At 44.1% G+C, this 23946-nt stretch overlaps 1 protein-coding gene across 1 annotated transcript in view; it reads left to right on the top strand.

Annotated features, from left to right (window-relative positions):
• ARID4B (AT-rich interaction domain 4B) overlaps positions 1-23946 on the top strand; it is a 160029-nt gene that overhangs the window by 70168 nt on the left and 65915 nt on the right. The window contains 4 exon segments of the mRNA XM_065401912.1: positions 6260-6398; positions 15517-15596; positions 18638-18711; positions 19585-19730. Of these exon segments, the coding sequence (XP_065257984.1) occupies positions 6260-6398; positions 15517-15596; positions 18638-18711; positions 19585-19730 (439 nt within the window).

Here is a 23946-nt window from a genome sequence, read left to right as displayed (position 1 = left end):
CATTGGCCATTATCTTTGAAAACTCATGGCGATCGGGCGAGGTCCCGGATGACTGGAAAAAGGCTAATATAGTGCCCATCTTTAAAAAAGGGAAGAAGGAGGATCCGGGGAACTACAGTCAAGTCAGCCTCACCTCTGTCCCTGGAAAAATCATGGAGCAGGTCCTCAAGAAATCAATTCTGAAGCACTTTGAGGAGAGGAAAGCGATCAGGAACAGTCAGCAGGGATTCACCAAGGGCAAGTCATGCCTGACTAGCCTAATTGCCTTCTATGATGAGATAACTGGCTCTGGGGATGAGGGGAAAGCAGTGGACGTGTTATTCCTTATCTTTAGCAAAGCTTTCGATACGGTCTCCCACAGTATTTTTGCCAGCAAGTTAAAGAGGTGTGGGTTGGATGAATGGACTATAAGGTGGATAGAAAGCTGGCTAGATCATCGGGCTCAATGGGTAGTGATCAATGGCTCCATGTGTAGTTGGCAGCCGGTATCAAGCGGAGTGCCCCAAGGGTCGGTCCTGGGGCTGGTTTTGTTCAGTATCTTCATTAATGATCTGGAGGATGGCGGGGATTGCACCCTCAGCAAGTTTGCAGATGACACTAAACTGGGAGGAGTGATAGATACGCTGGAGGGTAGGGATAGGATACAGAGGGACCTAGACAAATTGGAGGATTGGGCCAAAAGAAATCTGATGAGGTTCAACAAGGACAAGTGCAGAGTCCTGCACTTAGGATGGAAGAATCCCATGCATTGCTACAGACTAGGGACCGAGTGGCTAGGCAGCAGTTCTGCAGAAAAGGACCTAGGGATTACAGTGGACGAGAAGCTGGATATGATTCAACAGTGTGCCCTTGTTGCCAAAAAGGCTAACGGCATTTTGGGCTGTATAAGTAGGAGCATTGCCAGCAGATCGAGAGACGTGATCATTCTCCTCTATTCAGCATTGTTGAGACCTCATCTGGAGTACTGTGTCCAGTTTTGGGCCCCACACTACAAGAAGGATGTGGAAAAATTGGAAAGAGTCCAGTGGAGGGTAACAAAAATGATTAGGGGGCTGGAGCACATGACTTATGAGGAAAGGCTGAGAGAACTGGGATTATTTAGTTTGCAGAAGAGAAGAATGAGGGGGGATTTGATAGCAGCTTTCAACTACCTGAAAGGGGGTTCCAAAGAGGATGGATCTAGACTGTTCTCAGTGGTACCAGATGACAGAACAAGGAGTAATGGTCTCAAGTTGCAGTGTGGGAGGTTTAGGTTGGATATTAGGAAAAACTTTCACAAGGAGGGTGGTGAAGCCCTGGAATGGGTTACCTAGGGAGGTGGTGGAATCTCCTTCCTTAGAAGTTTTTAAGGTCAGGCTTGAGAAAGCCCTGGCTGGGATGATTTAGTTGGGCATTGGTCCTGCTTTGAGCAGGGGGTTGGACTAGATGACCTCCTGAGGTCCCTTCCAACCCTAATATTCTATGATTCTGTGATGATTCTATGAAGTAATTGCCAGGAAGGAGCCTGGGAGTGAATCTGGAAGGTTGTTGGGTGTGGGTGGGAGAAGTATGGAACAGTTGGGTTTTTTTTTTTTTTTTGGCGGGTGGTAGGGATTGTTAGGGAATTGGGGAGTTTCCCCCATGCAGACCCTGGCTGACCCCTAGCCTCTCCCATTCAGTCAGGCACATCTGTCCCCATTCCCCATGTGTCCCTGCACCCCCACTCAGCCACTCCTCCTCCCCCGTCCCCATGTGTCTCCGCACCCCTCCTCTTCCTGTCACCGTGTGTCCCTGCATCCCCCACTCAGCCATCCGCTTCCCCCGTCCCCATGTTGCCCTGCACCCCTCCTCCCCCATCCCTGTGTGTCCCTGCACCCCCATTCAGCCATCCCCTTCCCTCTGTTTCCATGTTGCCCTGTACCCCTCCTCGCCCCATCCCCATGTGTCCCTGCATCCTCACTCAGCCATGCCCTTCCCCCATTCCCATATTCCCCTGCAGCCCTCCTCTCCCGTCCCCATGTGTCCCTGCACCCCCACTCCCATTCAGCCCCTGGTTCAATGCTGTCATCCCACTAGCTCCTATGCTCCCACCTCAGTCTGTCCTCCCCACTAGCCCTTCTGAACCCCAGTCTGTGTGACCCACCATGTGCCCCGCTCTGTCCGTTCCCCCCACACCTTGAGCTGCCTTACCTGGTCCTGAGGGCAAGGCGCTGTGAGAAGCGCAGTCTCTCACATTCCCTATCCGTGGCTGGCTGAGCGGCTGCCTTCTCTTCTGGTGCCATAGCAGCCCCAATGGGGAAAAGGTGTGATTGCAGTGCCTCTCCAGCAGAATGTATTTTCTGCAGAGAAAAAAAAATCTGCGGGGAACATAAATTCTGCATGTGGTTAGTGACGCAGAATTCCCCCAGGAGTAAGCTTTGCACTAGAGCAATTGACTGAAGACATTACCACAAACAAAAAGACTACCCTAGTGCTTCAGTGTTCCTATTAAAAAATGTACTTCCTTCCAAAAAAAGAGAGGGAGATTTCTGAAGATTTCAAGCTGCAGAATTGACCATATGGTTCTACTGCAAACCCTACTTCTTGGAAGCAGAATAAAACATTTTGTGCTGTAGTGGGGAAAAAATAACTATATACAGTAGAAGTGGGTTTTATCAAAAATTTCAAAAGGTCTTGTGATTCCTTTTTTAGACATCCTGTTATTTTTCAAACAGTAAAATTGTTGATCCCTGAAGTCTTCAGCTTTATTTAATACTAAATTTAGTATTTAAGAAAGATGTGCTTCACAAGAATACAGTAGGGTCACCTTCATTCTGACAGGTGTGTAAGAAGAAATTTAAATAGTCATTTTTAAAAAAGAGTGCTTATATTTAACTCTTCCCTTGTTCATAATACTCTTAAATGTGGTGGATTTTTATACATTTTATTCTTTTCTATTTGGTACATTGAACCTGCCTATTGGGTTACAGAGCTTGAAATTAACACGTCTTTTCAGTTAACTTCCTTGTTTGCACCACCATCATCAATGATGTTTGGAGGGCTCTGTGAATAAAATTTTACTTTAGAGGCAGCATATTTACACATGAACCCAAACCATTGTTCTGCACCCTGAATACTTTAGTTTGTGATGGATTGCTTCACCTTTTGCATCCAACTGACTTGTGGCAGAGTCAGTTTGATGTACTTTCCTCAGTCTGTCTCTCTGTCTCTCTCTCTCTAAAACTTATTTTTCCCGGGTGTTTGTCTGTCTGTATAGGACATGGTCACAGCAGAGACAGCTCCCTCTGTTATTTTTATCTTATTGTCGACACTGACTGAACTGAAGTAAAGGAAAGGCAAATTGTGCACACACTGAGGGAAAGCTCAGCAGCAATTTCTCTATTCCCCCTCCCCTCAGTGTCCTGCTTTCCCTCCACCATACTGACTGATCTGACAAAGACGTTGGGGGTTAGACTGCTCCTCCTCTTTAAAGAGGTTCCAAAGTCTTATGAAGCAGCCTGAAAGATTTCTTTAAAAAGATTATCAATTTATGTGATCGCTATTTAAAAAAATTGGGGAAAAAATGCTTAACAGCATGATAAAGAAGGGAAAGAAAAGATATAATTGGGGGGGGGGGGAATTGAGACATGTAACACTTTTTTTTTAATCCTCCAATTATTCTCCTCATCTCACACTTCAGTCATTGGAGAACAGACCACTAAAGAATAGCAAAATTGTACTGAAAGGTGACACAGAAGAAGACATCTTTCCTATCTATCTAGCCTAACCATTAAATCCTCAGCCCTTTCTAGTTGTAAAACTTTGCCTATAAATTCTCCCAGCAGCCAAGTCCAAATAATACAAATTTCCAAAGGAAAAGGTTTGTCCCAAAGGCAGACCTTTTCTTGGTTTTCTTGCTTTCAGTTCTACCAGGTTCTCCATTCTAGTTGAAAGAAACTCTATTCCTAAAGAGAAACTTGAGGCCCCTGAAAATGTTCGACTATTCTGATTTCTGGCTAACTGATTGACACTCCCTTCATGTAGCCTGAGCACTGCTGGATTGGCTCACTGAAATTCATTTTCAGAATTAGTCATTTAAAAAAATTAGCACCTTATGCCAGATCTTTTTTGTTATTGTCCGAGGTGATCTTAATAATGATGGCATGACACAGACTATGAACTTCCCATAAAGCTAAAACTGACTAAAATCTTTTTTCATAGGATGTTTGAAGAATATTTTTTTAGGATTAATTGACATTTTTTGGAATTATTCTTCATAACTGAAAGTTTCTCCTTCCGCAGAGCAGAGGAAATGTTTTTGTTTAGAGAATTCCATGAAAAGTTGTCCTCTTTCAAAATGGCTGCTATCTCCCATTGTTGTCAATGGCACTGAGGCCACTGGCTGCCTATAGCATAAGATGGCTACTGTAGTAACACTGTTGGGGGTGGAAGGAGAACAATTTAATGTTTCTACATATCTGTTTAATCTAACTGCTTCAAATAATCATATACTATGACAACAAGGTGGAGTTAAATTTGTTTGGGTGTCCTGACTGTGTATTTTGGTATCTTAACACCTTTACATTTCTTTTAACTGTAACTGTAGCTTTGAATGTCCACATCAATAATATTTGGATTGGGGATAATTCAACATTCCTGTAATGTAGTTTGCCCTAAATTACTAATGTATATTCTCCACCATAACTCCATTTTAATTTCATATTTATTTGGGAACGTATTCAGGCATTCTGAATATCTGACCAATCTGCCTTGAAATCCTATTATTAGAGCTCTGGCCCTGGTCCTGCAAACATTGCTCTGATTCTTACTACTCACGGTAGTGATGTTAATCACATGCTTAACTGTTTGCAGGATTGGGGCCTAAGGTTGTGCTGCATATCATGCCATATGTCATAACCAGGTTAATTTTCCTTTAGATATGCGATAAGAATTTGACCCATGAACTTCATGTCACAAGTTATTCCTCCATAGAGATTCTTTACCTGTAAAGAACAAAATACATTCATTTTGTGCAATTTTCTATAATTATATTAATTCACAAGGATAAACTTCTTCATTAGTTTCTAAACTAACAGGGCTCAATGAATCCCCTGTGAAACTCTGTTGACTACCTTGGAGTTATACCAAAGATGAACTGGAGTCATTAACTTCTAAAATGTAATCTTCACTGGGATGGGAAGCCCTACAAGCATTAAGTAACATGCTGTTGGAAGAGTACAGCATTAAGAAAACAGGAAAATTAAAGAGTTGCAAAGAGATTGAAGAGCAAGTATTTAGTAGTTTTGATACATACTGTGAAACTTTGGCAATTCTAAAGAGGAATTTGATTATTTGTAAAAACTTTTCTATGGTACAAATCACAAGAGTATCTAAGTGCTTCACAATTAGTGTAGCCTCACAGCCCTTGTGAGCTTGGAAAGTATTGTTAACCTCATTCTACAGATGTGAAATTGAGGCACAAAGAGAGAAAGCAACTTGCCCAACGTAATACAAGAAGTTTGTGGCAGAATTGGGACCAGAACCAAGATCTCTTGAGTTACAATTCAGCCTTAACCTAACCAAGAGATAGTTGCTTTTGAGGTTTTCTTTTATTTAAACTGGTAACAATTGGAAAACTGAAGTGTTTTTGTAGCTGTGTTGGTCCCAGGATGTTATAGAGACAAGGTGGGTGAGGTAATACCTTTTATAGGACCAGCTTCTGCTGGTGAGAGACACTTTCAGGCTTACACAAAGCTCTTCTTCAGGTCTGAGAAATGTATTCAGTGTCACAACTAAATACAAGGGTTGCTGCTAAGCTTTGCTTCCTTTTTCTTCATGCTGTGGAGTTTCCATATGTATTAACTACTTAGGTTAAACTATCTGTTCCATTTTGTGTTTAGCTGTGGCACTCTGAGTACATTTCCCAGACCTGAAGAAGAGCTCTGTGTAAGCTTGAAAGCTTGTCTCTTTCACCAACAGGAGATGTTCCAATAAAAGATATTACCTCACTCACCGTGTCTCTCTGGAAAAAAAGAAGGCATTTAAAGATTTAATACGTTCTGTGATTTGAATTTTTATGCTGTGGTGATTCAAACTGCATCCTGAAAATTCTTTGGAGTTATAGTATGTGGAGCCTTTTCTATTTTTGTAAATTTCCTATAGAAATTTGAAAAAAATCTCTTATTATCCATGTTTTAATTTTGTTTCAGATAGTTAGCTTTGTACCCTCTCTGATTGGCAGGTTATAAATCTATACACTATTGTGAAGTTAAGTTTAAGTCTCTCTTGTTTCCCATTGTAGCCCAGAAGAAGAATCCTCTTCCTCATCCAGTGATGAAGATGAAGATGATAGGAAACAAACTGATGAACTATTAGGAAAAGTCGTGTGTGTAGACTATGTTAATGTGGATAAAAAGAAAGTTCTGTGGTTTCCAGCCTTGGTAAGTGTTTAATTTATATTTTTAGAGGCTTTTAATCTTTTCTAAGCACCAAATGAATAGTAATTGTCCTTTTTTCTTTGTCATGTAGGACTCACATGCAACTAGTGTACACAGTAGTATGTTTCTTAAAATTCAACAGTATCATAATTGTCCAGGGGAAATATGTATCAAAAAAGTTTGCTAATAAAAGCAAATGCTAATGTGGTTGTAATCTTCCAAGCAGTCAGACTTACTGATTTTCTTAATTTCACTTGAATAACTTGTGTTAGGGTTCACTGCTAAATAACCAATGTTAGCTTTTCTAGATTACTGTGATTTTTACTTCAGTACCAAGATTCATTAAAATGGATAATTTAAGAAATGCTCAGTAACTGAATAAGCACCTTGTTTTTTCTTCCATGATCTTTCTGGCTGAATACAAAGATAGTTTACTATCATGTTTTCAAGGAAATTTCCACTTAACTTCTTTGACTAAATATCTGATTTTAACTGATTTTTTTTTTTTTAACTGAAAACACCTAAAACTTAATTTGCATCTGGCTGGTATACTTAGTAAATGGTTTTCTCATACATAGTACAAGAATGGCTATGACTTTTTCACTGTGAGGTATTCTGCTCTTTTCTTTTTGGCTCTGGGAGCAGTCTTGCTGAAGACTCTTTATTTTTCATTTTAGCAAAGAGGCCTGTGCACTCCCTCTGTTGAAAAGTTGCTGTACTGCACCATCAGCCCAGTTAACTGTCCCTGGTGAGTGCAGTAGCTGTCATCCTCTGCTCTCACTCTGAAACTTGCTATTCCTCTCCTCCTGTGGCTTGCTGTGCAGTCCAGTGGCTTTCCGAGGGAGTGCAGCAGTGCCTGTGGAGGTGTGGGTGATGAGGCTCGGAGGGGAGAGTCATCAAAGCTGGCAAAAGCTAGCCAAAAAAAGGCAGAATATCTAGCAGTGAGATGTTGGTGTTAGTGGATGGTAGCATTATGAAAAATTAAAAATAAGTAAGGAAATAAAACATTTTACTTAGTTGAAGGCTGTAGTTAAAACTATGGTGGGATATCCCCACACCTCCTGGTCAGTACCTCTTGAGACAATTAGTTCTATTAGTTTAAACCTTTTTGTGTCCCTTTGGTTGGACAGGCTTCCTGGACACACTCATAACTGATCTACAAGTTCCCTTGATTATACCTTTGGCAACCTTCAATAGGTATTGGGTTTATCTGAAAATCTACGGTAGTGTTACTCAAGATAGCTAGGAGCTAAGATCTTCAAGTATAGCTGGATGGTGACAATGAATCTTTCCAGGAACTTGGTGAAGGCAGGAGATGTTTCTTTTGGCTTTTTCTTGGAGATTAAAATAGTTTGTTTTTCTTGGAAAATATTAGGTAAACAAAATAATTATTCTCTGGGGTATTTGTCCTGAGGACTACAGATCCAGAAGTTTAGCAATATTTTTTACTCTCTCTCTCTCTCTCTCTCTCTCTCTCTCTCTCTCTCTCTCTCTCTCTCAGAGACCAAAGAGGCAGTCATTCTTTAAAACTACAGCATACATCAAAGTTAGTTCAGTAGTGCAGCACAGTTCGAAAATAAAACTTCCCCACCACTGTGACCAAAACCCAGCAATTGTTAATCTCTCAGGTTGTTGCCTGAGTAGCCAATAACATTAGCCATAATAATAGCATAGTGTTGTCTCTGTTGCTTACCCAGACAATCTGGAACTGTGCAGAAAGTCTCAAAAATAAGCCTCTACTTGAATTGGCAAAATGAAAACTTCCATGCAAAAGCCTTGCTTGGGACAGGTTATTTTCAGAGCTTTTAGTGCTTGTCCTAGCCAGCACAGATTATTTTATACAAAACTCTATTCCACAGAGATCTACCCTATGCAAGCCACTGTCAGAGTAATACATATGGAGGGGAGGGTTTGTAAGTAGTCATAGTTCAGAAGCTCTATCCTACCCTCAAGTATGGAGTTTACATTTCCCCACATAGTACTGTTGTGCAAATTTCCCAAGGGTCAGAAAGTAGAGCATCACACTTACGAAATTTCATAGGACAACAACCTAGTTGTTATTCAACGTACTTAAGCTCTCTTTTAAAAAAAAAAAAAGTGTGTGTGTGTATAGCTTTTTCTCAAAAATGTAATCTTAGTCAGAAGTATTCTGCTTGGTTGTGGGTATAACTGCTTCAAGCTATAACTCACCTTGAGCAAACAAGATCATTCTCTTTCAGTAGATCATACTGTTTTAACCAAACCTAATATGACTAGAAGTAAGATCCCTTTTGTATTTATACAACTCTTTGCAGTATAGAGAACATAAATGTTGTAATACAAAAGTAAAACTGAAGTCTGTTTCATTGTCCAAACTGAGTGAATACCAAAGCAAATGAAGAGTATAAATAGTGAAAAGCAAATTAGATTTTAAGATTTGTGTTTCATAATGTAAGGTGTTAATGCAAACAATGAATCTTTTTTAATATAATTTTACAATTTGTTCTTACTGTCTCTTGAAAAAACAAGATTCGACACTTGTTCTGCTGCTCACCCTTCCACTCATTCTTCTCCAATTTCAACTCTTCTGTTTCATACATCATTTTCCATCTAATCATATGCCAGTACAGAGCATACTGTTGGTGCTCAACAAATGATTAATAAACACACTGCTGCCTTTTTGTTGCTATTATGCTGTGGTTTACTTATTCTCAAAATTTTACAGTTAAAACTTAAAAATGTGTAATCTGTACAAATTACAGAAACATACCCTGTCTCAAATTAACCAGAGGGTGTTTTTAAAATATAGTTTAAAAATAAAGTTAGTCCCCACTGTGGTTGTGAGGACTACTTCTTCCCAAGTACTATGAAGTTTGTGGTGTAAAGACGAGAGGAGAAAGAGAACTTATTTCAGTGCCTTAGCAGGAACCATCCTCAAGTTAACTTTGTAATCGGTTACGCAGCTCCATAATATACACAGCACATTGTGTATAGTGTAAAGTTAGTGCCAAAAAGATAAGATTCCTGCCGCCAAGGACTTATTTTCTCAGTTCGTTCAGCCAAGGATTTATTGCCTCCTTAAATTTTATCTTCTAAATAACATTATTTTGTTGTAGAGAAACTTTGGCTTAATTTTATTATACATTATAGTTAATAATGACTATATATTGGTGTGAATAATAGAGACATATACTTAAAATGCTGAATAATACACATCCCAGCATACGTTTTTTTTACTCTGTTATACTGTGTTTGGTATCATAGTACATATTCTCTGGACCACAAAAAAGATGGAATATCTTTGATGCTTCTGAAATGCTATGCTTAGTCAAGATACTGCGCAAACCTTAATTCTCAAAATATTCCTTTGTGGTAGGGAGAGGTTCATGGACTTGTTTGAACCTACACAGTGAGTCAGTAAGAGAGCCAAGCTTAGAAGTGAGGACTCTCTATGTTTAAGTACACTAGACCAGGGGTAGTCAATAACTGGACCGCAGGCCAAATTTAGACCACAAGCCAAATCTGGACTGCCAGGCACTTTTGAATGGACCCCAAATCTTTTTATTTGCTTACTCTCATTGTTATTTTTTATTATTGTCTCTGACATCTGGACCTTGACCGTACGTTGACCAAGAAATTTGGACCTTGCCAAAAAATAACTGACTACCCCTGCACTAGACTACGTTGCCTTTAATTTAAAGACCTAATTTTGTTGCGGAGTATACTAGAGGCTGCTCTTGTATAGTCTTGATCTAACCTACCTGAATGTTGTTAGAGAGGGTGTTCTGTAGGGCTCCATCTTGTCATCCCTCTTATTTAATGAGTACATGAGACCTTTGGAAAAGTTAGTGAGGTGGCATGGGTTGTATTGTTTTCAGTCTGCTGATTCCCTGCAGCTTTATAACACCATCTCCAGTGACCCACCTGGAGCTGTTGGTTTGCATTACTTATTGTCTGGAGATTAGAGCATAGAGGACGGCTAGTTGGCTGAGATTTGATCCAGAAAAGACTGAAGTGGTATAGGTTGAAGTAAGTCACCTGAGGCGATAGTGTGTGGGTGCTGTTTCTTCTCCTTTGAGGATGTGCACTGCCTTTGATTGACCAGGTGTACAATTTTGGGGTCTGGTTAGCTCCTGGCTGCTATTAGAAGATCCGGTAACAGCTACAGCCATGACGGCCTTTTTCAATTTGCAGATGATTAGGAAATTGCATCTGTTTCTTGGGCCTAGCAACAGTCATCCATGCTTTTGTCGCCTTGAGATAAGACTACTGTAATGTAATAAGACTACTACATGGGGCTACAACTTAATCTATTCAGAAACTGCAGCTGGTGCAGAATTTGATGTCCTGCTTATTAAACAGTATTTCTCTTTGTGAGCACATGAAACCTATGCTCTACAAAATGCACCAGCTATCTGTTGGTTTCCAAATGGATTGTAGATGTTGATTTGACCTATAATGTCCTACATTGCATAAGCTCTACCTATCTAAGAAATTGTTTCTATCCCAGTGAGGCCTTGGGACAAGTGCAGTCAGTGGAGTTGCCTGCACTGAAGCTCCATTACTATAAGAGGTGAGGGTGGCTGACAGGGCACTCTCTTTAGGTCCACAGATGTTTGGAATCCCTTTCTCCTCAGGTTCATAACATCCAGAGTCGAAAGCCTTCATGGCATTTGGCAATCATGGCATTTGGCAATCATGGCATTCGGCAAGGCCCACCCCTTGCATATGAAAGTTGGGTAAGGCTGGTTGTGGTGCTGTAGGACTCGGGGGTTGATTAATTTCTATTATATTTATACTGTTGCTGGGTTTATTTTTAAACATTGGTTGTGGGTGCCAGTGCCTTTGCTTGGCACATTTTTTATAGTTTATTTTAAAAAAATTCAATCTGCGTAATAAAGATTCTTCTTTGAGTGCTTGTTCATGTCGATTCCAATCAGGTGTGCGTGTGCCATGTGCACGGTCATTGGAAACTTTTCCTTTAGCAGCTCCCATCAGGTCGGCTAGGGAGCCCCCTGGAGTGGCACCTTCTTTAACTCTTGGGACGCTACGTCCAAGTACAAAGAAATGCTCCCTGCAGAGTCAAGAGTGGAGTTCTCAGCTCTGGTCGAGGAGGGGAAGGCAGTGGCCAGGACATCCCTTCAGCCTCCCTTGATGCGGCTGACTCAGAGGCATGAACCATCTCCTCAGGGATGATCATGAGGAGAACCTCCTGGCTCCAGGCTTCAGGTCTTCCCCCAGAGGTCCAACAGACCCTGCAGGACCTTCCCTTTGAGGGTGCAGGGCAGTTTTCAGACCAGACAGACCCAAGGCTCCATAGCCTCAAAGATTCAAGGGCAACAATGAAATCTCTGGGGATGCATATGCCTGCTAATCAGAGAAAACCTTTCAAGCCTCAACCCCAGCAACAGCAGAGGCAATATCAACCCCACCCATGGCAGGACCCTTACCGCCGTAGGGGCAGGAACAATAGGCATAGGCCTCCTAACCAGTCGTCATGCCAGGGCCAGGGTCCGACTAAGCAGCAGTCAGGATCCAAACAAGGGTTTTGATGGGGCACCTGAGGACAGCGTGCCAGACTCCATACCGGATCCTTCCCCCTGCTTTCTGAACCTTCTATCCCACTTTTACCGTGCGTGGTCCCTTATAACATCGGACCGTTGGGTCCTTCACACGGTAGAGGGATATTTTCTCCAATTCTGCTTCTCCCATCCCTCCCACCCCCCCTTCCCCGTCTCTCTTCAGGGACCCTTCTCATGATCAACTCCTTGTCCAGGAGGTGCATTGCTCCTCGCCTTAGGGGAAGTGGAGGAAGTTCCTCAGGAGCTAAGGGGCAAGGGGTTTTACTCCCATTACTTCCTAATCCCCAAAGCAAAGGGGGGGTCTCAGGCCCATCTTAGATCTGTGAGGACTCAACCAGTATATGGTAAAGTTGAAGTTCCACATGGTCTCCCTGAGCTCAGTCATTCCCTCCCTGGATCGGGGGGACTGGTATGCCACTCTCGACATGAAAGATGCATACTTCCACATAGCCATTCGTCTAGCCCACAGACATTTCCTGAGGTTTGTGGTCGATCACAAGCACTACCAGTTCACGGTGCTCCCATTCGGTTTATCGACGGCCCCCCAGGTGTTCACCAAGTGCATGTCGGTGGTCGCGACCTTTCTCCGCAAGAGGCAGGTACAAGTGTATCCCTACCTCAACGACTGGCTGCTACGGGGGTGTTCCAGGGAGCAGGTGGAATTCCAAGTCCAGTTAGTCACAAGTACCTTCCAGAGACTGAGTCTCCTCCTCAACGTGGACACATCGACGTTGTCACCGACCCAAAGAATAGAATTCATTGGTACGGTACTAGACTTGGTTCAGGTGAGAGCGATACGGACGGGGTCCAGATTCCAAGCACTAACAGAAATCATTCAGACTCTCCAGCGATACCCCACCATGACTGCAAGGGTATGCCCGAGTCTCCTTGGACACGTGGCAGCATGCATCTCTGTGGTCAGACATGCCAGACTGAGACTCAGGCCACTCCAGCTTGGCTCACCTCAGGTTATCACCCAGGCCAACACAGTTTGGACTCGGTAGTAACAGTGCTGGGACGAGTCCTAGACACCCTATGCTGGTGGCTGGCCCCTCACATGATATGCAAGGGAAACCCATTCAGCGCTCCTCAGCCGTCCGTGACCTTGATAACGGACGCATCAGATCTGGGTTGGGGGGCCCACCGAGATCTACAGATGCAGGGCAGGTGGTCGCAGTCCGAGATCCCGCTCCACGTCAATATAAAGGAGCTCAGAGCGGTGAGACTAGCCTGCCAGACCTTCAAGGACAGATTTCAAGGTCAGTGCATGGTGGTGTTGACCGACAATACCACTGCCATGTTTTACATAAACAAACGGTGCGGCCCGCTCCTCCCCTCTCTGTCAGGAAGCTCTTCAGCTTTGGGATTTCTGTATAGCCCACTCTATTCACCTGGAGGTGTCCTATCTCCCAGGCCTGGAAAACGAGATTATAGACCATCTCAGTAGGTTGTTTCTCAACCACGAGTGGTCAGTCCATCTGGATGTCTTACATTCCATCTTCCAAAGGTGGGGCTTTCCCCAGGTAGACCTATTCACCACCAGGAGCAACAGGAAGTGCTGCTCCAACGTTCTGCTCCTTCCAGAAACACAGTCCGGGCTCCATCTCGGACATGTTCCTGCTACCTTGGGGGAACAACCTCACATATGCCTTCCCACTGGTCCCACTCATCCACAAGGTGCTGCTCAAGATCCGCAGAAACAGAGCAGACGTGATCATGCTGGCCCCAGCGTGGCCATGACAACATTGGTACTCCATGCTTCTGGAGATGTCGGTGGACACCCCGATAGCACTGCCACTTTACCCAGATCTGATCACACAGGACCATGTTCACCGCTTTCACCCAGACCTCCAATCCCTTCATCTTATAGCTTGGAAGCTTCACGGTTAAACCCAACAGAGCTCTAATGCTTGGATTCGGTGAAGGAGATGTTGCTTGCTAGCAGGAAACCTTCCACCAGGGCCACTTATCTAGCTAAGTGGAAAAGGTTCTCGTGCTGGTGTGAGCAGTGTCGCACATCTCCACTTCAGACATCTATACCACTCATCCTGGAATACCTACTACATCTGAAACAGCAAGGGTTGGCAGGATCATCTATCAGGGTACACCTTGCGGCCATCTCAGCGTTTCACCCTGGAGAGTCAGGGTGCTCTGTATTCACCAACTCCATGGTAGGCCGTTTCCTAAAGGGTTTGGAAAGGCTATACCCACATTTTCAACCACCTGTACCCGCTTGGGATCTCAAGCTGGTCCTCTCCAGACTAATGGGAGTCCCGTTTGAACCACTGGCTACATGCTCCCTTCTGTATCTCTCGTGGAAGGTAGCGTTCCTAGTTGCCATCACTTCAGCCAGGAGGGTGTCTGAGTTAAAAGCACTAACCTCTGAACCCTGCTTCCCCCCTCCCCCCCCGGTCTTCCATAAGGACAAGGTACAGCTCAGGCCTCACCCAGCCTTCCAGTCCAAGGTGGCATCTCAATTCCACATTGGACAAGACATTTTTCTACCAGTCTTCTATCCCAAGCCGCATGTGAATGTGCAGGAGCAGAGTCTTCATTCGCTAGACGTCCGGAGAGTGCTAGCGTTCTACATTGAGTGCATGAAACCTTTCAGGAAATCGAACCAACTGTTCCTAGCGGTGGCAGACTGGATGAAAGGACTTCCGGTCTTCTCACAGCACATTTCATCATGGATCATGGACTGCACCCGTACTTGCTACGCCCTCGCCAAGGTTCCAGCTTCGCCTATTATAGCACACTCAACGAGGGCTCAAGCCTCATCCACTGCTTTCCTGGCCCAGGTGCCCATCCAGGAGATCTCCAAAGTGGCGACCTGATCATCCGTGCACATGTTTACTACCCACTATGCCATCACACAGCATGCCAGAGAGGATGCAGCTTTTGGCAGGGCAGTTCTCCAATCAGTGGTTCCTTAACTCCAACCCCACCTCCAGGGGAGAGCTTGGGAATCACCTGACTGGAATCGATGTGAACAAGCACTTGAAGAAGAAAAAATGGTTACTCACCTTCTTGTAACTGTTGTTCTTCGAGATGTGTTGTTCACGTCCATTCCAATACCCACCCTCCTTCCCCTCTGTCAGAGTAGACGGTAAGAAGGAACTGAAGGGGGGTCGGGTCGGCAGGGTCATATATTGAGTGCCATGAAGGCACCACTCCAGGGGACTCCCTAGCCGAACCAACAGGAGCTGCTAAGGGAAAAGTTTCCGACGACTGTGCATGCAGCGCGCACGCACCTGATTGGAATGGATGTGAACAACACATCTTGAAGAACAACAGTTACCTGAAGGTGAGTAACCGTTTTTTCCTCACTAAGGGCCCCTAACACTTGTATAGAGGAGCAGATTTCCTCTCCTGAATATTTGCAAGATTGGCCCCTAAAGGTGAAATCCTGAGAGTTGCTCAGCACCCTCAACTCCCACTGAAGTTAATTGGAATTAAGGGTGGTAAGCATCTTGCTTGGTTAGGCTCTAAATACTTTCTAAAAGTGTTATAAAAACAATATATATTTTTTTAATGTTTACCTCTTTCTTATCTTTTTGTAGGTGGTTTGTCCAGATTGTAGTGATGATATTGCAGTGAAAAAGGACAATGTTCTAGTTCGTTCTTTCAAGGATGGTAAATTGTGAGTAGAAACATAGAAGCTACCAATTAAATATGTGCATCATCTAAAGTGTGTGAGGAAGTAAGGGGTGTAGCAAAGAAACTGCTTTTAGCCGATCAATTATTGCAGCAGCTTTACTCTAGGTTTAGAAAGATATGAAAATGAACCATGTTGATGACAGTTCTATACTTATTACCTACAGGAAATATAAATCCACCCTTATAATTATCATCCCAAACTATATATGTGGTATAGCAGGCAAGGACTGCACTCCTGTGGGAGTTTGTGGGACAACTTAAGATTCTTGCTGCTTTGTTTAGAAGAGATAGCCATGCCTCAGAGAAGATTTTATAGGCCCACAGATATTGGAAAGGAAGGGAAAGAAGAGAATTTCTCAGTAGCCTGTTTCTTCATTAAGTCAATAAGATTTGTTTACCAGTATCATAGGAGTCTAGGGCAGAATTACCATTTCATCTGATTAAGAAAGTGCTCTAATATTGATTAGCAGAAGAGAAAAGAATAAATAAAAAATAGAAAATGAGAGTGCTGGCTCATGAAGGAAATATGTGCTCTTAAATGCTTGTGAGGAAAGGTGGGGCTTTGGCAACAGCAATGGAATAATTTTTTTCTTTTATGACAGATTCCATTTTTTATTCAAAAACGGTGGGTCCCCTCTGAGCTAATTTATGCCACTTGATTAAGTGTGACAGAACTCCTTTGCATTTTGCAGAAAGGATGTTGAAATATAGAACAGTTTCATTATAGCTTAGTTTTAGTTTCCTTCTTAACTTTAGAACAGTGGTGCACAAACTTTTCCAGTCACACCTCCCTTTACCATTTACGGAATCTGTCTGAAGCCCCACGTTCATTACTGCATGGCCAAGGCTAGTCGGTGTTAGGCATAAGCAGAGTAAGCAATTGCTTAGGGTCCCGAACAGCTCAAGGGGGGCCCCTATATGCTTTTTATTATTTTAAGGCTCCAGTCAGTTATGGAGGTCACGGATTCCATGATTTTATGTGACCTCTTCACCTCAGTCTGCATAGCGGGGCATCAGCTTTAGCCCCAGCTGGCGAGGCTTCAACTTCAGAAAATATATCTGCTTAAGGCCTACAATGGGTTAGCACTGCCTCCGGGCTGGGTGGCCCGCTGAGGTGTCAGTGGGTGGAGGTGGCGCTCCCTCCCCGCACCATCTGGGGGGCCCTGGCACGAGCCACCTGGCATCGCTGCTTGCTCCCCTTTCCCCCTGAACATTCCTCCACGCCCCACAGTTTGTGCACCACTGGTCTAGAATATGATTTCAGCAAATTGCTTGACAGTAAGTAATTCACAGAACTGTGCAGGTCAGTAGAGGAATCCACCTCGCACCATGGAACCCCAGTTCAGATTGGGATCTCTGGATATGACTACAATACCTATTACTAATATTTTCTGTTTATATAATTCTGAAATCTTTTTCACACTGATAATATTTTTTGTTAATTATATCAATAATGGTGTGAAGTTTTTGGTGACTTTTTAAATTAACATTATGCCTTTTCTGAAATCTCCCAAAATATTACTATTGATTATTGTGACACCTGCTATTAAGAGAATGCTTTCCTGAATGTGCTAATGAATGGATGCTCATGATTAAGGCTACGATTTAGTCATGGGTATTTTTAGTAAAAGTCTTGGACAGGTCACGGGCAGTAAACAAAAATTTATGTTCTGTGACCTGTCCATGACTTATATTATAAATACCCCTGACTAAACCTTGCGGGGATGGGGGGCGGACAGCGGCACCAGCTGCTGGGGACCACTGCCAGAGCAGCTGCTGCTCTGGCTGCCATGGGGACCGCTGCTTGGGCGGTCCCTAGAACCAGCTGCCCGAGGCCGCCCGAGCAGTGTCTGGTGCGGCTGGCTGCGGGGCCACTTGAGCGCCTGGCTGCAGAGCCGCTCCAGCAGTGGATGATGTGGCTGTCCCCGGGGCCACCTGAGCAGCTGACCCCGGAGCCATCTGCTTGGGCAGCCCTGGGGTCAGCCACACTGGCTGCTGCAGAAATCACGGAAGTCACAGATTCCTGTAGTCACGGAATCCATGACTTCTGCAACCTCCATGATAGACATGGAGCCCTGCTCATAGTCCACCCAAATTTTTAAGGCAGTTGGATTTTTTCAGCTCAATTTTTTTAATACTGTACAAAACTGTAATAGTGAAAAGGGTATATTTTAATTAACTGTCAGCAATATTTAACTTGCTGAAGAAGGTATTGTCTTATTGAAATAAACTTGCATGATAACTGGTGATTTATTGATGCCATTGTCCAAATACATTTCATATGCTCTTTCTACACATTTAATAGCTCTATGTATTGTTTGATATTATCCCTTTATAACAGGGACTGTCAAACTTTTTTTTTTCTGGGCCCCCCCCTTTGAAAATATTTCAAGCTATGATGACCCGTCCGCCCACCCCCGTCCCCCACCCGCCACTTTGTTACCGGACATAGCTTTCGTGGCATCAGTGCACATCCCTACAGAGCTAAGTAACTGTACCATGCCACCCTTACTTCTGTGCTGCTGCTGGCAGCATCTGTGCCTTCAGAGCTGAGCAGCCAGCTAGTAGCTGCAGCTATCCAGCTGCCCACCTCTGAAGACAGTGCCACCAGCAGCAGCGCAGAAGTAAGGGTGGCAATACCATACCATACTATTCCACCCTTACTTCTGCACTGCTGCAGAGTGATGGCAATGTCTTCAGAGGTAGGCGCTCGGCCAGCAGCCGCTGCTGTCCGACCACCCAGCTGTGAAGGCAAGGAAAAAGGATGAGTCAGGAAAAATCACGGACGTTTGTTTGTATTTCAAAAATCCGCCCGGGCAGAGATCGGAGGACCAAAAAAGAGGTCATGTCCAGGAAAATCTGACATATGGTAACTCTCGATCTCACGACCCCGCTACAATAGCCTTGCGACCGCCTTTGGGTCAGGATCCCCAGTTTGAGAAATGCTGGCTTTTAAAAATATGTGATTTTTAAAAAGTATACTTCAAATAATTGTTGCCTTGTCAACACTCTTAAATTCTCTAGTGCTTCTGTACCAAGAAAAGATGTTCGAGAAATTAGTGAAACTTCACCAAAGCCTGATGCTTTGTTAAAACAAGGTAAGAATTACCTTTAAATACAAAAAGAGCAATTTTTTTCTTGTTTAATTACAATTAGCTAGTGGTATATATCGCACCAAATATATAAGAAAGCATGTTTTTGCATTCTGTAAAATTACAGAAATATGGCTTCCCTGTGATGTTGTCTACAGACGTTTAGAAATGAAAAATTTCAATAAGTCATCAAGCACAATCTTTAAAAGCATTAAAACTATAATGCATTGATTATAAATGCTGGAACAACAAACAAAGGGAGTAGTAATGTAGTGGAAACCAGCTTCATGGATTTTGCCTGAAATCCAGTCCCCTGTGTTGGGCCTTCATAAAGTTGTTTGCATCATAGTGCACACATGATAGCCTTGAAAGGGTTGCCTTCACACCTTCTGCATGCTGGAGTGGTGGGCTCTTTGGCAAGCTACATGGTGTGCTCAACTAATCTTTGCAAAATAAATGCTTATATTATTGTTACCTCAATCCTCTTTATTCCCCATTCCTACCCTTCTATTTATCCACCAGTTGTGTCTTGTCATTAATTTGAACCCTAAATTCTTTAGGACAGGGATGCCTCTTAATTATGTGTTTGTACATGGCTTAGCACAGTGGGTTGGTGCCTTTAGGCATCACTTCAGCATAAATAATAATAACTGCAAATAGGTTGGAGTGCCTGATGCAGAGACTAATGGGTATGCATGGCTGAGCACCTCTGCATAAGGATGCAGATAAGGAGTGGCTGTGGAACAACACTGCTAAAGTCCTATGATTTGGGGATGGATTCTCACCCTTCCCTTGCCTTCCCCTAAGCTTTTTGTTTTGTTTTGTTTTTGAGCAAATTGATCCTTCTTCTAATGCTAATAAATGCTGGTCTTCTTGCAGCCTTTGACCAAGCCCTTGAATTCCGTAAAAGCAGAACTGTTCCCAGTAACTGGAAGACTGAGTTGAAAGAGGAGAGCTCCAGCAGTGAAGCTGAAGAAGAGGAAGAAGATGAAAAAGAAAAGGAAGATAATAGCAGTGAAGAAGAGGCAAGTATAACATTGCAAACTGTCTCTATTCTCATCAGCTGTATATTGGCACTCTGCTTAGAACTCATCAGCACAGATTTTCATGCTCCTTGTATCTTTAACACACATGTCTTTCTCAGATCAAATTCTCATTTGTAAAACCTCCCTGTGGAAACAAAATTAACAATTGTTAATGGACTCAGGAAGCTACCTCTTCACACACACAGTCAAAGGACTGAATCAATAGGAGCTAAAGATAGGTGCAGGCCCAGTGTAACCACTAGGCAAACTAGGCGGCTGCCTAGGGCGCCAAGATTTGGGGGCGCAAAAAAGTGGTGTCCGGCGTCACGGGAGTCAGCTGAGCGGGGCAGAGCAGGGAGCGAGGCCTCCATAACAAACCCACCCCCGCAGTGAGGGACGCTGCGCAGGGCGGTCAGTGGGAGCCTGCGGCGGAGCAAGGAGGAGACAGCGGCCGGGCGCGGCGACCAGCGCGGCCGAGGGACGGAGCTGTTGGGGGAGGCAGGACACGGTCCTGAGCTCAGGTGAACTTCGCCCTCCAACTCGCCACGCCTGGGGCTGGGCGCAGCTACCTCCTGGGACGAGGGAAAGTGAAACTAAACCCCGCAGCGTGACGGAGGGGAAAGGGCTGGCGCAGGTGCCGGTTCCAAATACTGACACACACACACACACACCCCAGTGGCATGTGCCAATGCACGGAGCCGGCCCTGATCCCCAGGGAGATTCTCACCTGCTCCCTGGGAGAGACCGGCTCTGCCCTCCTTGCCCCAGGGTCCCCCCCAGAGGGCGAAGTACTCAGAGCCTTGGAACGTTTAGAGACCCTGTTAGCTGGGGGCATTCTCAGCCTCCTCCTTGCTCATAGGTTCCCCCAGGCCAGAAGAGACCATTGTGATCATCTCCTCTGACCGCCTTGTATTAATTCTAATGAACAATGCCACATTATGCAGTATTCATTTTTGAAAGTTTATAATAAGCGATGCTCCGGGGGGAGGCGAGGAGGAGGGGGGGCGCAAGGTGGAAGTTTCGCCTAGGGCGCAAAATATCCTTGCACCGGCCCTGGATAGGTGAAAGTCCAAATCCAAAGATCGAGCCTAGGTTCAGATATAGCCCTCACTGCACCTGAAGCAGCAATATGTAAGGGCCAAGAGCTATGTTGTTGGGATAGGGCAGGATGGTGCAAGGGTGAGATGGGAATGAGAGACGTGCTGCCAAGTGTATCTTACTGTTACTCGAAAAAAGAACAGAACATACCCCTGACTAATATACATTCCTGACTACAGCATGCCTGCAAGCTAATTGTAGAGACTGAATGTCTCCTAGCTGTGGTTAAAATATATATATTTATTGTAACTATATTTATTGCAACAAAAATGATTAGGGGAACGGCTTTCATATGAGGAGCGATTAATAAGACTGGGACTTTTCAGCTTGGAAAAGAGACAACTGGGGGGGATATGAAAGAAGTCTATAAAATTATGACTGGTGTGGAGAAAGTAAATAAGGAAGTGTTATTTACTCCTTCTCATAACACAAGACTTAGGGGTCACCAAATGAAATTAATAGGCAGCAGGTTTAAAACAAACAAAAGGATGTATTTTTTCACACAACGGAAAGACAACCTGTGGAACTCCTTGCCAGAGGATGTTGTGGAGGCCAAGACTATAACAGGGTTCAAAAAAGAACTAGATGAATTCATGAGGATAGGTCCATCAATGGTTATTAGCCAACATGGGCAGGGATGGTGTCCGTAGCCTCTGTTTGCCAGAAGCTAGGAATGGGTGACGGGATGGATCACTTGATGATTACCTGTTCTGTTCATTCCCTCTGGGGCACCTCACATTGGCCACTTTCAGAAGACAGGATACTGGGCTAGATGGACCTTTGGTCTGACTCCAGTATGGCCATTCTTATGTTCTTACCTGACTTTCTGCTATCAACTGCCCCAAGGCTGGGTTCCACTAGTTTGTGGTGGTGAAACGTGAGGGATGAATTTGTCCTAATACTTTTTTAATCTTTCAAATAATTACAAAAAAATCTAAGTTGTTGTATCTCTCCTCTTTCCTCTCCTGTGATAGAATTGGTTCACTAGACGTTATCTCTCTGCCTACCCTGACAAAAAGAAGCAGAAGAACTTTCAGGCAAGGCGCCAGCCCACCCACTCCTCTTCCACCTCTGTCTTTTCTCCTTTGTTTTGGAAGTATGGAGTGCAGTCCTGTGCCTGTCTTCTAATTAACTGTTATTTTTCCCCCAGTCTCCAGTCCAGAAATAAAGAAGACAAGAGAAAAGATGAAAGTCAGAGGAAAGAACTCTGCTTTACAGCTGGCTATGAGGCTGTGTGTGTGGAGGGGGTCTGATTCCTTTATTTCTTCTGTACTTTCTCTTGGTGCTCAGATTCTGGCTCTCTCCAGAGCACCCCTCCTTTAGCCAGGGACTGGGAACTGTTTCTCTTGACTCAGTTATTCATCCCTGCAACGATGACTGCAGTGCAGCAGCCTAATTCTCCCATCCCTGGGTGGAGCTGTAGACACGAGGTTGAACTGACTGGGTCCTAAACGACTACTGTACTCTGTGTCTCAACCCATCTTCCCTGGTTGGGGCTTTTCAGGAGGCTGCAGGTGTGTGAGGTTGGAATTCTGCCACCTCTCAGGCTCACTTAGTCCTCATATGGGGTTTCAGGGTTTCAGGGTTTGCCAACTGCAAGAATGTCTGTCTCTGTCTGTTCTTACCTACTCATGCTAGCAGAAAGTGTGATGCTCACTTCTCCTGGAAGGGCCACTTGGGAGGCCATGGGTGAGGAGAATCTGAGCTCTTAAGTACTTCTGTTTTTAAGGGCTTGGCCTTTAGAGCCTTTGCCTTTGGGAGGTAGCTACAGCTCCTTTTGTGAGCCTTGCCTTCTTTGGTGAAGCTGCTGTTCCTTCCCCAGGCAAGCTCTCTAAATGCCTTGGTGAACAAGCCTAGCTCTTGACACCTTCAAATCTAATGGGATTTGCTTTGGTAGTTCTGAAATTGCTTCTCTAGTGTCTCCGGCATCTACTGGGCTGGAGGTTTACAAAGTAATGGCTAGAGCTTCACTTTCTTTTTTTGAGTGGCAGCAATATGATCCTGCCCTGTTTTTCTCCTGTCTCCTCTTTCCATTTCAGTTGTTATGCTCTGTGAGTTCCCTGCATGGGAGGCCTTTCTCCTCAGACAAAATATGTGAGAGAGCACTCTTGGAACTAGACAATCGTTCCCCTCCAGATTGCTCTAGCTCATCCCAGGCCATGAAGAATTTCATTGGTTCCCTTTTTACTACTCACATGGCCTCTCTAACTGTGCAGTTCAAGTCATGGGTAGGAACAGTTCTTTTATTTCCATCATCTTCATTTCACACTTAGATACCATGGTGATAGGTGCCATAGAAATCTGAGAGATTAGATTCTTTCCTGCTCTCTTTTTATTTTTTATTTTTTTTAAGGCTGCTTTCTGTCCAGTGTCCCCCTCCAAATGGGGCTCTGCCTCCCAGTCTCTTCTCCTTTACTAGTATGATGGGAATAGGAGGACTAGATCTAGCTTCAGCCAAATATGGAGGTGTGGACCTGGGTCCACTTTGAGTTATAATAAAATATATACAGTATGAGGGTTAGCAGTGAGCTGCTTGCTTCCTCAAGTTAGAAACAAGCTACTTTGCTGACTCCTTTAACCTTCATAATGCTGACAGGTACACTGGTATTCCCAGAGTGAACACCGATGAGATTATCTAAAGTAGCAATAGGCTGAGATGGCAGAATATTGAAGGTTATAAGTCGGCATCTAACAATCTCCCAGGATGCCTTGGCATCAGACTACAGACAGTTTGGTTCTTCATGAGATTCTCAGAATAGCAGGGATCACCTTGCTAAAGTGTCTCACTTCACTCCCCCTGCAAAATCCACTGGGTCTGCACACTCTGAGGATGTAGAAACACTCTTCTGTAGATCTTGGCGTATCAAACCTTAATTCTGTCCCATTAGCACATTGTCCTAGAATCTAGCAGGGAATTTAATTACAACAAGGGATACCTACTTGCAGTTTTGGTACCTGGTGTAACAAATATCTGCTCTGTGCTTTAGGAATAGTATCTTAGGGTATGTCTACACTTCAGTTAGACACCCACAGCTGGCCCGTGCGAACTGACTTGAGCTCATGGGGCTCAGACTAAGGAGCTGTTTAATTGTGGTGTAGATGTTCAGGCTGAGGGTTG

Source organism: Emys orbicularis, chromosome 3, assembly GCF_028017835.1.
Source record: "Emys orbicularis isolate rEmyOrb1 chromosome 3, rEmyOrb1.hap1, whole genome shotgun sequence".
Taxonomy (NCBI): domain Eukaryota; kingdom Metazoa; phylum Chordata; order Testudines; family Emydidae; genus Emys; species Emys orbicularis.
This window is presented reverse-complemented; position numbering and strand designations above follow the sequence as displayed.